At 41.9% G+C, this 12627-nt stretch overlaps 1 protein-coding gene across 1 annotated transcript; it reads right to left on the bottom strand.

Annotated features, from left to right (window-relative positions):
* Positions 1 to 397: 397 nt before the first annotated feature.
* On the bottom strand, positions 398 to 3564 carry BTG4 (BTG anti-proliferation factor 4). Its single transcript, XM_034754755.1, has 4 exons — positions 3345 to 3564; positions 2605 to 2742; positions 1351 to 1549; positions 398 to 816 (listed from the first exon to the last, which is right to left on the bottom strand). Exons 1-4 carry the CDS (start codon positions 3515 to 3517, stop codon positions 625 to 627), a joined length of 702 nt encoding a protein of 233 aa, XP_034610646.1. The 5' UTR covers positions 3518 to 3564; the 3' UTR covers positions 398 to 624.
* Positions 3565 to 12627: the final 9063 nt, after the last annotated feature.

Below are 12627 nucleotides of genomic sequence, written 5' to 3' on the forward strand. Positions count from 1 at the left end.
GAAGATCCACCCAGACATCTGGAGCTGCAGGAGAATTCCAGGATCAAATACAGGATTTTTTTTTTGCCTGTAGCTGTGATGGAGAGAGGTAGGCTTCTGCATTCTCTCCCTTGGATCATGCCCAATCCCCCCCACAACAAAGTATGTTTAGGTCACATATGCTTGTATAGTGGTCATTGAATCTCTAAACTACACATTTCTGTTGAATTCTATCCTAAGAAAATATCAGTTTAGGATGCTCTTATAAAGAGCTTTCAGTAGAGGAGGGAAGACTTTCTTTTGGCATTTACCCTTCACACACCTGGTTATAAATCACAAATGCAATATTTTTTAAAACCACAACTAAATTTATTAATCTCCATGTTTCCTTTTTAAGTTACAAATAGAATTACTAGTTTTCAGTATCTCTTATCAGAGCAATTTAAAAATACATTAAAAGTTTAATAAAATCTTTACATTTCAGGTACATAAAATTAGGGAGAGAGAAATAAAACAGACAGGAGAAGGCAGAATTAAGTGCTTTTCTGTTTGGATAGGTTTTGTGGAAGCATCAAGCTTCCTACCACAGAGTCCAGTATTTTAGTGACCCATAAGAGCCAGGGTTAGAGTGGTGCAGGCACTGCTCTATCGGTTGGTGTTCACCCAATGATATCGATCCATACGAGGTCCAGAAAAAGCAGCCATTGGCCAGTAGCATTTGAAGCCCTTGTGCTGGGGATAGTAAACACTTGCCTGATGAGGTCCATTGGTTGTGTAGGTCTTCTTGCGAGGATACCGAGACCATGGCTGAACGGGCAGCTTGCAGTAGTCACTGAACTAAAAACAAAAACAACGAGAAGTCCTTGTGGCACCTTAGAGACTAACATTTATTTGGGCACAAGCTTTTGTGGGCTAAAACCCACTTCATCAGATGCATGGAGTGGGGGGGGGGGGGGAAGCAAGCAGAATATATATTATAGCACATGAAAAGAGTTGCCTTACCAAGTGTGTGTGTGGGGGGGTCAGTGCTAACGAGCCAATTCAATTACAGTGGAAATGACCTATTCAACAGCTGACAGGAAGCAGTGAATAGGAATAGATTAAAGATTTGCATTGAGCTTGGCCTCAAGTTCCTTCTCAGGTATTACAGTTAGTGTAGAGATAGAGTCACTGCTTATTCATGCACATTTGTTGATTTGGGGTGACAGGAGGATCAAGAGCAGTACAGGCAGCCTACAGCGGTACTGACAGAAGAATTTGAGTAGGATAGTTTGGTCTGTCTTCCCCAGTAGATCATATTATAGGCCAGACTCTAGCTGTTTCCTCCTTTACAGCAGGAAAGAAGGTTAGGATACACCACCAGCATCTTACCTGGTAGACACTGTTTGGGTTGCTGACAGTAGGGATAGCTTTAGCTTCCTTGGTATAGCCCTCCTCATCTGAGGAGGTGCCAGAATGATAATCCGAGGTTGCTTTGTCAACAGCGTGGCTGATGCGCTGAGAGAGTTCTCGGTCCTCCTCAGCACCTTCAAAGTGAACGACGGTGAAAGGCAGATTCTTCTCACCATACCTAGAGCGAGGGGGGAGTGTTTGCTCAGTTTCTTGCATAACTACAGCTTTGCACTAATACTATACAGGTCCACTGGTATTTACTCGCAGACCCGTATGACATTACTCTCGACTGTCTTTATGGTAGAGTCCCAGGCTTTTAGTACCCTGTTATTACTTCTTTCCCATTAATGGGAAGATGCCACTGTTGCAGGTTTGTGGATTAGCAAGATACTAATTCAGGAGTTTCTGCTGTATTCCAGACTGAAGGGACTCCTCCTACAGGGAGAGTTGGTGAAGAGTTAAGAGAAGTTTTAGGGCTTGTCTACACCGGCAATGTTAGAGTGCTGCCATACACGGCTTGTGTCATTGCAGCAGGAGAAACACACACACACACACACACACGTGCACTGTCTACACTGGCGCTTTACAGTGCTGAAACTTGTAGCGCTCAAGGGGGTGTTTTTTCACACCCCGAGCGAGAAAGTTGTACCGCTGAAAAGTGCCAGTGTAGATAAGCCCTTAGTTTGAGAGCTTGGAGCCAGCACCAGTCCCTCGACAGTTTAGAATAGAACAAAGTGCACCCTTCTAATCAAGTCTGACTAGTTATAGCAGGGGTTGACAACCTTTCAGAAGTGGCGTGCTGAGCTTGATTTATTCCCTCTAATTTAAGGTTTCGCGTGCCAGTAATACATTAACGTTTTTAGAAGGTCTCTTTCTAAAAGTCTATAATATAGACCTAAACTATTGTTGTATGTAAAGTAAATAAGGTTTTTAAAATGTTTAAGAAGCTTCATTTAAAATGCAGAGCCCCCTGGACTGGTGGCCAGGGCCCGGGCAGTGTGAGTGCCACTGAAAATCAGCTCACGTGCTGCCTTTGGCATGTGTGCCATAGATTGCCTACCCCTGAGTTATAGGATTGTAAGAAAATCCACAACTCCTAATCATCATATGCTCCTTTGTAAATACATTTTTAGAACCATGTCCACATCTGGCTTCTGGAATGCCTTGTATGCAGTGTAGCTGTGGACAACGAGGAGAGTAAGGATGTAACAGTCACCTGAGTTCAGGCCTCACCTGCAGCACACATCAAATGGATCAACCCATATGGTGATCTCTCTTGGCAAACCAAGGTTATCAAAATCCACATTACTCTCATAACAAGCTTGTTCCAGTAAAGGATCTCTTGTCTGATGTTTGTTTATCCGTATACACCTAAAGAGAGTAAATAAGGGAGAGTATTATACCACAGGGCTTGTGTTTACTGCAGTTAACTCAAATCCTAGTCACACATCAAAACCTTTAGCTCAAGTGTGGGGATACTGTAAATTCAGCTTATCTGGGCCCTAAGTGCTATTCAAGATATAGCCTGTGTTAGCACAAATCAGTTGCCAACACAACCATTGTTGCTCATTTGTTATTTTGCAGTGTAGTCACTTTCACTCAAGTGGAGATTAACTTGAGTTAACTCTGCAGTGAGAGCAAGCCCTGAGTTATACATGCATTCTTATCAAGAAATCATTAGTTTCCCTAAGTGTGCAGCCAGCCTGCATTACCACATCTGCTCTATTCCTTGGCCCTTCATTCCTCCTATCAAGCTTGACAGGAAGAAAAAAGTTCTTAGTAAACCCTCTTCAGTTCATTGCTTTTTCAGCATTTGCCTCATTTGCTTTACTGCATCCTGTATTATTATTCCTGGAGTAGTTCCTACATTTTTACATGGATGTTCCCAGATTCTTACATTCGGTCTATTCCAGCTTGCTAGATGCTGGTCCCCCTTTTACCATAGGACCAAAGCATGGGGCCAAGTCTGTTACCTGAAGGCTTGTCCCCTAGATGGGTTGTCTAGGTACCAGTGGTTCTTATACTTTTCAAACAGTATTGTTGTCAGCTTAGCTGCAAATTTCTCAGTTTTGTGCTTGCTCAGTTTGTCTTGCTTCTTCACCAGCCTTGTGATGAAAAAGACTGTGGCAGCAATTTCATCTTTCATTTTCTTTTTTAATCTGGAGTGCAGGAGGATGTACTAGCTGTTAGACCATCACTGCAGAGAGAGAAAGAACGAACTATGCTGAAGAAACTCTAACTAGCATTAAGGTACTAATTAAGTTTCACTAAGGGCAAATGGTGAGAGGCCTAAACCAGCAAAACCAAAAAGACCTTAGACATCCTAGAGATACCAGGAAGTCACAATGAAGTGTTTTGTCACACAAGACTCAAATATTAAGCAACAGCATGACTGTCCTCTTCATCCTTATTAGTTTAAGGAAGACTTTTGTCAATTACACTATTGCCAGCCCCCCATGTTCAAACTTCATGAATCAGATCCTCCCGCCAAGCCACCATTTTGCTTTAAAGATTGAGATTTTAAGAAGAGGGGTTTGATTTTTGAAGCCTTTAGGGTGCACTCAGGTGACTTTTCAGGTTTCTCTGCAATCATGCCAGCTAAATGCTTCCCCCCCCCTTCCTTTAAAGCAAAAAAAAAAAAAAAAAAAAAAAGCCACCAAATATCAAAACTCATAAGAGTCACAAGTTGTCACCACTATAACTAGTTGTATGAATGAATAATGAAGGATTTTAGCTAGGCTAGTGTTCTCAGTTTATTTAGAGCATCCCAATAGAAAAACTATCACTCCAAGAATGAGCATTATTTTAACAAGTACCAGTTGTAGGCATAACAAGCTTATAAACAAGTGGAGAGTACAGGAAATTTATTAAGATAATGTAGTCTTGCCTAATAGGTTGCTCCTGTTTACAGAGAAGTTACCTAGTTACAGATGCTATTCACATTACTCATCACTGAAGTATTAAGCACCATAGAAGAACATATAGAGATTAGAGAAACAGAAGGCAAGGCAGTGCTCCCACCCAACAATTATTTTTGGTGTACTAGAGTCAAGGGTGAGCAACATCTATTAGGGAGTTATATCGCTTAATTAACCCTCAGTCCACTGTGTAGTGGATATAGTGTCATAATATAGTTCTTTTTCATGCCATAAAGGGGTAAATATTACCTTCAAAATGGTCCCTGTCAGATAAAAACTGATAAAATTCCAGCAACTTTAAAACTCTCAGATATACTTTAACTACAATGAACAATTCAAAATATGTTCAACAAAAACATGTGTTTGTTGCCTTAGTAAACCATATACTCAGAAGCCACTCACACACATACCAACTGTCACCACCTACTCTTACAAGCTGCAATCCCTTCTACTCTACAATCTTCTGCTTCAGGTGTATATAGAACTAGAACTCAACTGGCTGTTAAGAGCTTAACAACTGAACAGATGTGTTCCATTATGCTGAATACAATTTGCTTTCTTCCAAAGCTGTGACACTCTGGTTACTTTTTCCAGGCCTGAGAAGAGCTCTGTGCAACTCCTTAACTTGTTTCTTCCATCAACAGAAGTTAATACATTAAAAGATATTATCTCATCTACCTTGTCTCTCTCATATCCTGGGACCAAAGTAGCTACAACAACACTGCAAACATTCAAGACTACTATCAATTTATCTGTTTTCAACACCCAGGAGGCTTCCTTTCTGAAGTATGATTAATTCCGTACCTTCTTCAGTCATGTTTATCTATGTAATACCCATTAATTTTAGTATCTGTGGGGAATATACATAATCAAGTGAAGCAATACCAGATTAAATAATTAATCATTAATGTTATTCTCTATAACTGCTAATGCAGAATTGAAACAGACTAGCTATTTTCCCTGTGTAACCCTCAACTTAGTCATTATATATCTTTGAAAATTGTATTACTCTGCATTTATAATTAAAAATAATATATTATTTACTTCTATCAATAATATGTATATTTTTATATTACTTACAATAATTGATATTTTTCTGAAACACTTTTATAAAGAAGAGCTCTAGAGATTATTTTTAAAGGGTTTAGAAGAAGGCACTTTCTCAAAGGCGAGCCCTTTGTTGTTCAAGAGTTTGGATAATAATTAGCTAATGGCACATGGAGAAAGAAGCTGATTCTCTTCATCTGTTTGGGGCCTATTGCCATCTCTAAGACGTGCATTGCCATTGTCAGACAGCAAGAAAGGAAAGACTAAGGTAAAAACAGGTTAGCATCCAAATTGCATTTCTGTTGCTAGAAACAATTTAAAATAATGCATAGATATGAAGAAATCTATGGTCCCAATCATGCAAAGATCTATTCACTTGCTAACCTCACACACATGAGTGGTCTCATTGACATCAATGGGCTTTGTCAGGTATGTGAAGTGAAGCATGTTCCCAAGCCTTTGCAGGACAGGCGCCTAAACCTGCATTTTATGAATGGCTTTGTATTTGTGGATTTCTTTTGCCACTCACCAATAACGCCTTGTTTTATACTAGTGTCCTCTTGTGCCACTTAAAAGGTCAGTGTTTTCAATTTAAACTCCTGTTTTAAAGAGACAGCAATAGATAAGGAGAAGATAAGCCTCCACGGATTTATCATTTTTCCACTTCCTATTCCTCTCCTGCCTACATACTTATATGACTTCTATTACCAAATAACCTAAGTACATCACAATAGCTGTGTGGTATGGTCTAGTAGCTAGTGCACTAGAGTGGAACTCAGATTACCTATGTTCTATTCATGGCTGTGCCACTGGCCCATGGGTGACCTTGGGCAGGTCATTTCACCTCTCTGTGCCTCAGTTTTTCCATCTTTAAAATGGGCATAATTATACTGACCTCCTTTGTGGAGCTCTTTGACATCTACTCATGAAAAGTATTGTGTAAAAGCTAGGTATTATTATCCCTGCTTTATAGATGGAGAAACCTAAAGCACAGGGAAGGGAAATGACTCTTTAGGAAGTCAGTTTTCAAGCCAGGAATTGAACCCCCATCTTCTCTAGCCTAGGTGAGTGTTTTATCCACAGCCTTCATTCCCAGGAAATGCCCTGCAATGCACAGTGCAACGTATGATGATAAATATTGGTTTTGTTTGTTATATGGGTAAAACTTGAGTCATTCTTTCTCTTTCACATACAATATAACGTGGCAATAGCTGTCAGTGCACGGCTTTCTGGAGGATGTTGCTTGACTGCAGGAAACAATTAAAATGTATTACCATGTAGATTTTCCCTAATTCCCTGCAAGGTTTAACAGAAGTCTTAGTTCCCTGCTGTGGAGCCCATATTGATCCCATGGCACATTACACACCAAAATTTGCACTGGGCAAGGAGTAAGACACTCACAAACAGGCACCTTTAGGCACAACGGTCTGTGGCACACTGGACTTTCATGCCAGAGGCCTGAATTGCATTCTAAAGATTAAAAATAGCTTTAAAGAGGCGAGATTTTGGTGGGTAGCTTTCTGGGCTGAATGCCTCAGACAAAAGTTGCAACCACATCAGTTTCTCTTTGTTTCTAAATATCTGTTGTGTGAAGGTTCCAAATGGAGGGCATCTTTTAATTGCACTGATTTTGCTAACAGGATCAAAAATGGAACAGAGGGAGGCCCTTTGTGGAGGGGAGGGGTAGGGTAGGGTAGGGTAGGGTGGGGTGGGCAAAAGTGGAGGAAGAGAGCAGGGAAGAGTTGTAGCAGAGAAAAACAGCTAGGGGCAGGTGAGGAAGCAAGTTTGATATTATCACATTCAGTACTTAACCCAGGCTATCATCTCACAGCCCTGGGTTTGGTCTGTAGTGCCCATTCCTACCTTTTACTCTAAATACTTCAGGGCAGGAATCTGCCGCTTGCTGATAACATTTTACCACTGTACAGTGAGTGACAATTAACAAGGATTAGCATCTATCCATTAAAAAAATATTTGCCCCTCCCATGGAGACCTTTAACTTATTTTAGGCATAGACAAAGAAAAATGGAGTAACATCAGGACAGTTTAGGGATTAGGTTAGGTCATCCCTGTAAAATTTCAACCTATTTTAATTTAGGGTAAGTATTAAAGAGAAACTGATATTTACTGTCTAAAATTACAGAGTATGCACAATATGCCATTGACATCAATAGGAGTTTTGTCATTGGCTTCAACACAGGATCTGATCCTAAACCAGTAACATTTCAACAATCATTCAGGTGCTCTCTTTGAGCTTCCCCATTGAAATACAGTTTCGTTTTGGGTTGGTGAAGCACATCAGCTGATGGAACTTTGAACCGTCTCCTGGCTATTACTTTCTCTGACTTGTCCAGGCAGGCCCTGAGAGTTATGAAATAGTGAAGCAGAATAATCATATGCCTGGATTCCACAAAAGGACAATCAAACAGAAGCCTAAGTTCCCTCAACACCTCCTTTTGTTCAGCTATTTGTGCAGATATTTAATGTGCAAACTGTAAATCAGCTGTAAACAAACTCTGCACCTGAGAAACCAAACCAACAAAGCACATAGCAATGGGACAACTCACAGAGTAAGCTACTACTCATTGGGAGTCAAGGCTGAAGCATCTGGCCCTAGATTCAGCTAAACTCAGCCACTTTAGAAGTCACGTGTCAAACAGAAAAGACAACTCAGTACGGTCCTTGGCAACTTTATATTCATCCTGATGGCTCAAGATATTGAGGTTATCATTGATTTAGATAAAAGGCACTAAATGTTTTTGACTGAACACTTCTAACATCATCCACCAACATGGTAATATAGAAGCACTTTTGGTTAATTATATCACTGAATGGGAGCCAGAAAAGTACAGAATTTTTCAACTTGCTGGCTTCCCATTCCAGCGAGAAAGAAAACAGCCATTTCCAAGTTAGGCAGATTTATTGATTTCAAATCATTTATACTGTCGCCACTTGTCACTGACTTACTTACAGGAGAGGCAGCCCTGGTTTTCTATATTTGGATAATAAACAGCTAAGAAACCCACTTCAAAGAGAAAGTTTGAAAAGAATATTCCAATGAAAGATCCAACCAACAAAAGCTACATATTAACAGAAACTATTAGAATCCTGACAGCTTTTGCAAAGAAGTAAAGAATGACGACTAGCCAGATATTTTGATTAATAAGTCATAGGAGATAAATGGGGGGGACATTTGGTCCCTTTACAAAAGAATGATTTCTTGAAATCACTGTCAGAAAAATACTGCATTCCTCTTTCTGGGCACATAAAGCCTGATCCAGACCCGATTAAAATCAATGCGAATCTTTCCATTTACTTCAGTGGGCTTTGGATCAGACCCCTAACTCAGCACAAACATTCTTAGTTAGATTAAATTACGGATCTCCCTGATCACCAGGCAAGCCTAGGCATGAACTACAAAGGGAAAAGAGTCAGTCACAGTTTCTCTAGTAACTGCAGGCCAAACCAAGTGCTAGCACTATTTTCCTAAACACATTGATGGTTAGGGCCACCCCAGTAGAATTTTTGCAGTTACATTATTTTACAAAGTCCATTGCTAATGAATACGGAACTGACACATCTGTGTGCAACTTACTTTTAAGAACCTTCCTTCTGCCTGTTCTGAATTACTTTTTCAAAAGAAAACATCTTTTTTATTTGGAAGCAAACTTCTTATGTCTGTTTATCGAGGCATCTGCCCATACAGGTGTGATTGATAAAGCCCGAGAGATCCCTACTCCAGGTAAGGCATCTGACCTATAACTAATGATCTTGGTATAAAATCAGTTAGCAAGAGCCATTCTGGAGTAAAAAAATCCTTGTTGGTTAAGAGATTAATTTGTCCTTGTGGGAGGAGGGCACTGGGCATTTGTTTGTTCTGGCTGCATTTCAGCCTGTTGTTCTGACAGGACTTGACCTACCTCTAGACACAATAATGTGTGAGTAATAGTGTTGCCTTCACAAGGTGCCATTTCAACTGTGAGCAGCAGGATGCTGCAGGGCAGGGTAACTTTTTTTTGGCATTGTTGGGCAATGTGATGCTAACAAAAGACACGTTCATTTAAATCTTCTCAACAATCTCAATGCAAAAAATTCCTGGCTGAAGCAACATAGAAGTTATTTTTAATTGCAGCCATAAACCAAACATTTTAAGATGCTTTCGATAGCGAGATAGATGGATTAGATTAACATAAATAGTAGACTTTATTAAGCAATATGTATATAGCGATTTGGCCAAGCTAATTACCTTAATCCATATGGGCCTGATTCAAAGCCCTTTGAAGTCAAGGGAAAGACTCCCACTGATTTCCGTGGGCTTTGGCTTCTGCTCTGTAAGAGCACTCAGGTTGTGTAAGAAAGCATGCGGTACAAGAAATAAGGGTAGATTTCAGACAGGATACAGTGATTCCACTAACTTAGGATGGATTCAACAAACACAGAACAGGTTCTTCCTCAGGAACCTGAATGTACCATGGCCCTAGCTGTAAATCTTTGGGTTTGAGGCCTGTTTGTATTCCCATATCTGCGAGTTACATTGTGTTTCCTGTGGTTAGAAGGGATCCTATGAGGTTTGTATGCAGGCATGTAGCAATGTTGAATGGCCTCTAATATTATTAATTCAACTCACACTATAAAGTAGGGGTCAGGGAAGAATTGTGGTTTGCTCAGGGGTATGGTGACCAGACAGCAAGTGTGAAAAATTGGGACGGGGGTGGGGGGTCATAGGAGCCTATCTAAGAAAAAGCCCCAAATATCGGGACTGTCCCTATAAAATCGGGACATCTGGTCACCCTACTCAGGGGAGTGGTCTTAACCCATTATGCACCATGTATTGCTAGGTCTTTACATGTGAACTTCAGTCTCTGGAAACTGAAAATGCAAAGAAACTTTTAAACCAATAAGACAAAGAGTTTGATGCTGGTTTGACATAGCTTATATTAACCAGGAAAGGAGAGAACACAGAGTTGACAGTTGGCTTTCTTTAAACAGGGTCTTCATGCCGTGCTCTAGCATTAGCAATTTTTCTGCTACTGTAATAATTTGGTGATTATGCCTATTCATTCCCCCACCTCACACACACACACTCACACCATTTTCTCATTTCAGGCCATGATTTTCAAAAGTGACTAGTGATTTTGGCCACCCAGTTTGAGACACCTTAAAGGGGGTTGATTTTCAGAGGATAGGTGCTCAGCACTTTCTGAAAATCAGGGCCCGTTAAGGCATCTCAAGTTGGGCACTCACTATCATCAGTCACTTTTGAAAATGTTATCTTTAATGTCTCCAGTGTCTGCCTACCCAGTGGACACATACCTGCCAAGCATCTCTCCCTCCAGCTCCACTTACAAACACACTTTCTCTCCTGCAGTTTCACCTCCCATATACTATAGGGCTCTGCAGAGCTAGAAATCCTTCCCTGCTGCTCCTCCTTCTGGCTTCCTGGCCCCCAGTGGGGTAGGCCCTGGGGAAAGAAGAGGGTGCAGACTGCACCATACTGGCTTTAACCACCTGCCTCCTGCCCTTGAGTGCCTCAGCAGCAGGTTGGGTGCACATGGGGGCAGGAAAGACAGGGTTGGATGGGAGAACAGGACTGGGCAGGAGGGTGGGATGCAGGACCTGGGAGAGAGACAAGGCCAGAGGGGTGACAAAGAAATGCAGGGGAAGGATAGTACTGCAGTGAGGAGACTGTAGCAATGGGCAGGAGAGACTCTGGGGAAATGTGGAGTACATAGAACCAGGTGATGGGCAAAGATAGAGACAGCAGTGGTGAAGGAAAAGAAAGAAAGAAAGAAACAGACAGGAGGTTGGGACCAAGAGGGAAGAGGAGGAGAGAAAACACTTCAAGTAAAGACAGGGGAAGGTGAGTCTTGGAGTCTAATGCATTTGTCTGAGCTCACAGTGCTGGCTGCTTTCTGTTTCTGCAGTGAGCTAGGCCATGCCAAAGTGATCTGTGGCTAGGTCTACACTACCCACCTGAATCGGTGGGTAGAAATCGATCTCTCGGGGATTGAATTATCGCGTCTCGTTGGGACGCGACAATCGATCCCCGAATCGACGCTGTTACTCCACCAGCAGAGGTGGGAGTAAGCGCCGTCGACGGGGAGCCGCGGAGGTCGATTTTGCCGCCGTCCTCACAGCGGGGTAAGTCGGCTCTGATACGTCGAATTCAGCTACACTATTCGCGTAGCTGAATTTGCGTATCTTAAATCGACCCCCCCCCCGTAGTGAAGACCTGCCCTGAGAGGCTGTGTGTGCACCCTGAGGGGTTCTGGCTTATCCCTCTGAGCCCAGACCTAAGGGAGGTTTCTGTGGGGATGACAGGATGCATGAAGAGGGAAGGGGCCTACCAGATGATGGGGGTGCTTTTGCTTTGTAGATGGGTGAGGGCAATAAAACCAGGTCCCCATGGGAGACTCACTCTGTGCATCCATATATTTGTCAATCTCTTTCTAACGTGCCTCTCACCACAGTATATAAGCACCTTGTACAAGCCTAACAAAATCAGGTTGATCCCAGTGGCCCCCTGAGATCCATCCCATCCTCATTTACACAGGACTCACTCTGGTCCTAAACAAGATTCACTCCTCTCCATTTACCACTCTGGGGTCACACTGGATTTTCATCTGGGTAACTGAAATGCCAAATCTAATTCCTGGGTTCTTCCACTCTGTTTGCAGCCACTGTTATCTCTTGTTATGCACTAGGAGACTTTTTTTCATATTCCACTTGGAGATCAGAGCTGTTTAAAAACCTAACATGAGGACAAAAAACTAAACTAGGGAAAGCGAAAGGGCGAGCACAGCCATGGCTGGCACACAATGGGTTAGGAAGACAAGCACTGAGGAAGCACTAGTCTTAGACAGAAGTAATCTATGAACTAGTCTCAGAAATGATGGTGAGTTAAGAATCATGTTGAATACCATAACCCAGACTGTCCCAATTGTAACTCCCGAGCTGCAGCCACTCCATTAAAGGAGAGTGGTGATATCTCTTTCTGTTCAGTCTATGTTCCGTATTTATTTTAACCATGGAAACTTCTTGCACAATAAAGCCTCCCATCATAAAGTCAAGCCGTCCATTTCAGAGCAGTGACCCATCCTCCATTCACAAGCCCCACCTGAGTGTCCATGACGACAGAGTGTATACAAAGGTTCCAGGCCTAGGGCTGCCCCACAACCAACACTGGGGACAGTCTAGCTGAGGATTCTCATGGACAGACATGGGACGGTCTGCTACTGCCTTGGGATCACTCCCAGAATTTCCAGCTTGCATGTTTGTCCTTTAAAACAGT

This window comes from Trachemys scripta, chromosome 21 (genome assembly GCF_013100865.1).
Source record: "Trachemys scripta elegans isolate TJP31775 chromosome 21, CAS_Tse_1.0, whole genome shotgun sequence".
In the NCBI taxonomy this organism is placed as follows: Eukaryota; Metazoa; Chordata; order Testudines; family Emydidae; genus Trachemys; species Trachemys scripta.

Bases quoted from the DNA above. Each gene is read 5' to 3' on its own strand.
- BTG4 (XM_034754755.1), bottom strand. From the start codon at position 3,517: ATGAAAGATGAAATTGCTGCCACAGTCTTTTTCATCACAAGGCTGGTG. The intron at 1,550-2,604 runs GTGAGGCCTGAA...CCCTCGCTCTAG, and splicing joins CCATTTGATGTGTGCTGCAG to GTATGGTGAGAAGAATCTGC. The intron at 817-1,350 runs GTAAGATGCTGG...TTTTGTTTTTAG, and splicing joins ACCCAAACAGTGTCTACCAG to TTCAGTGACTACTGCAAGCT.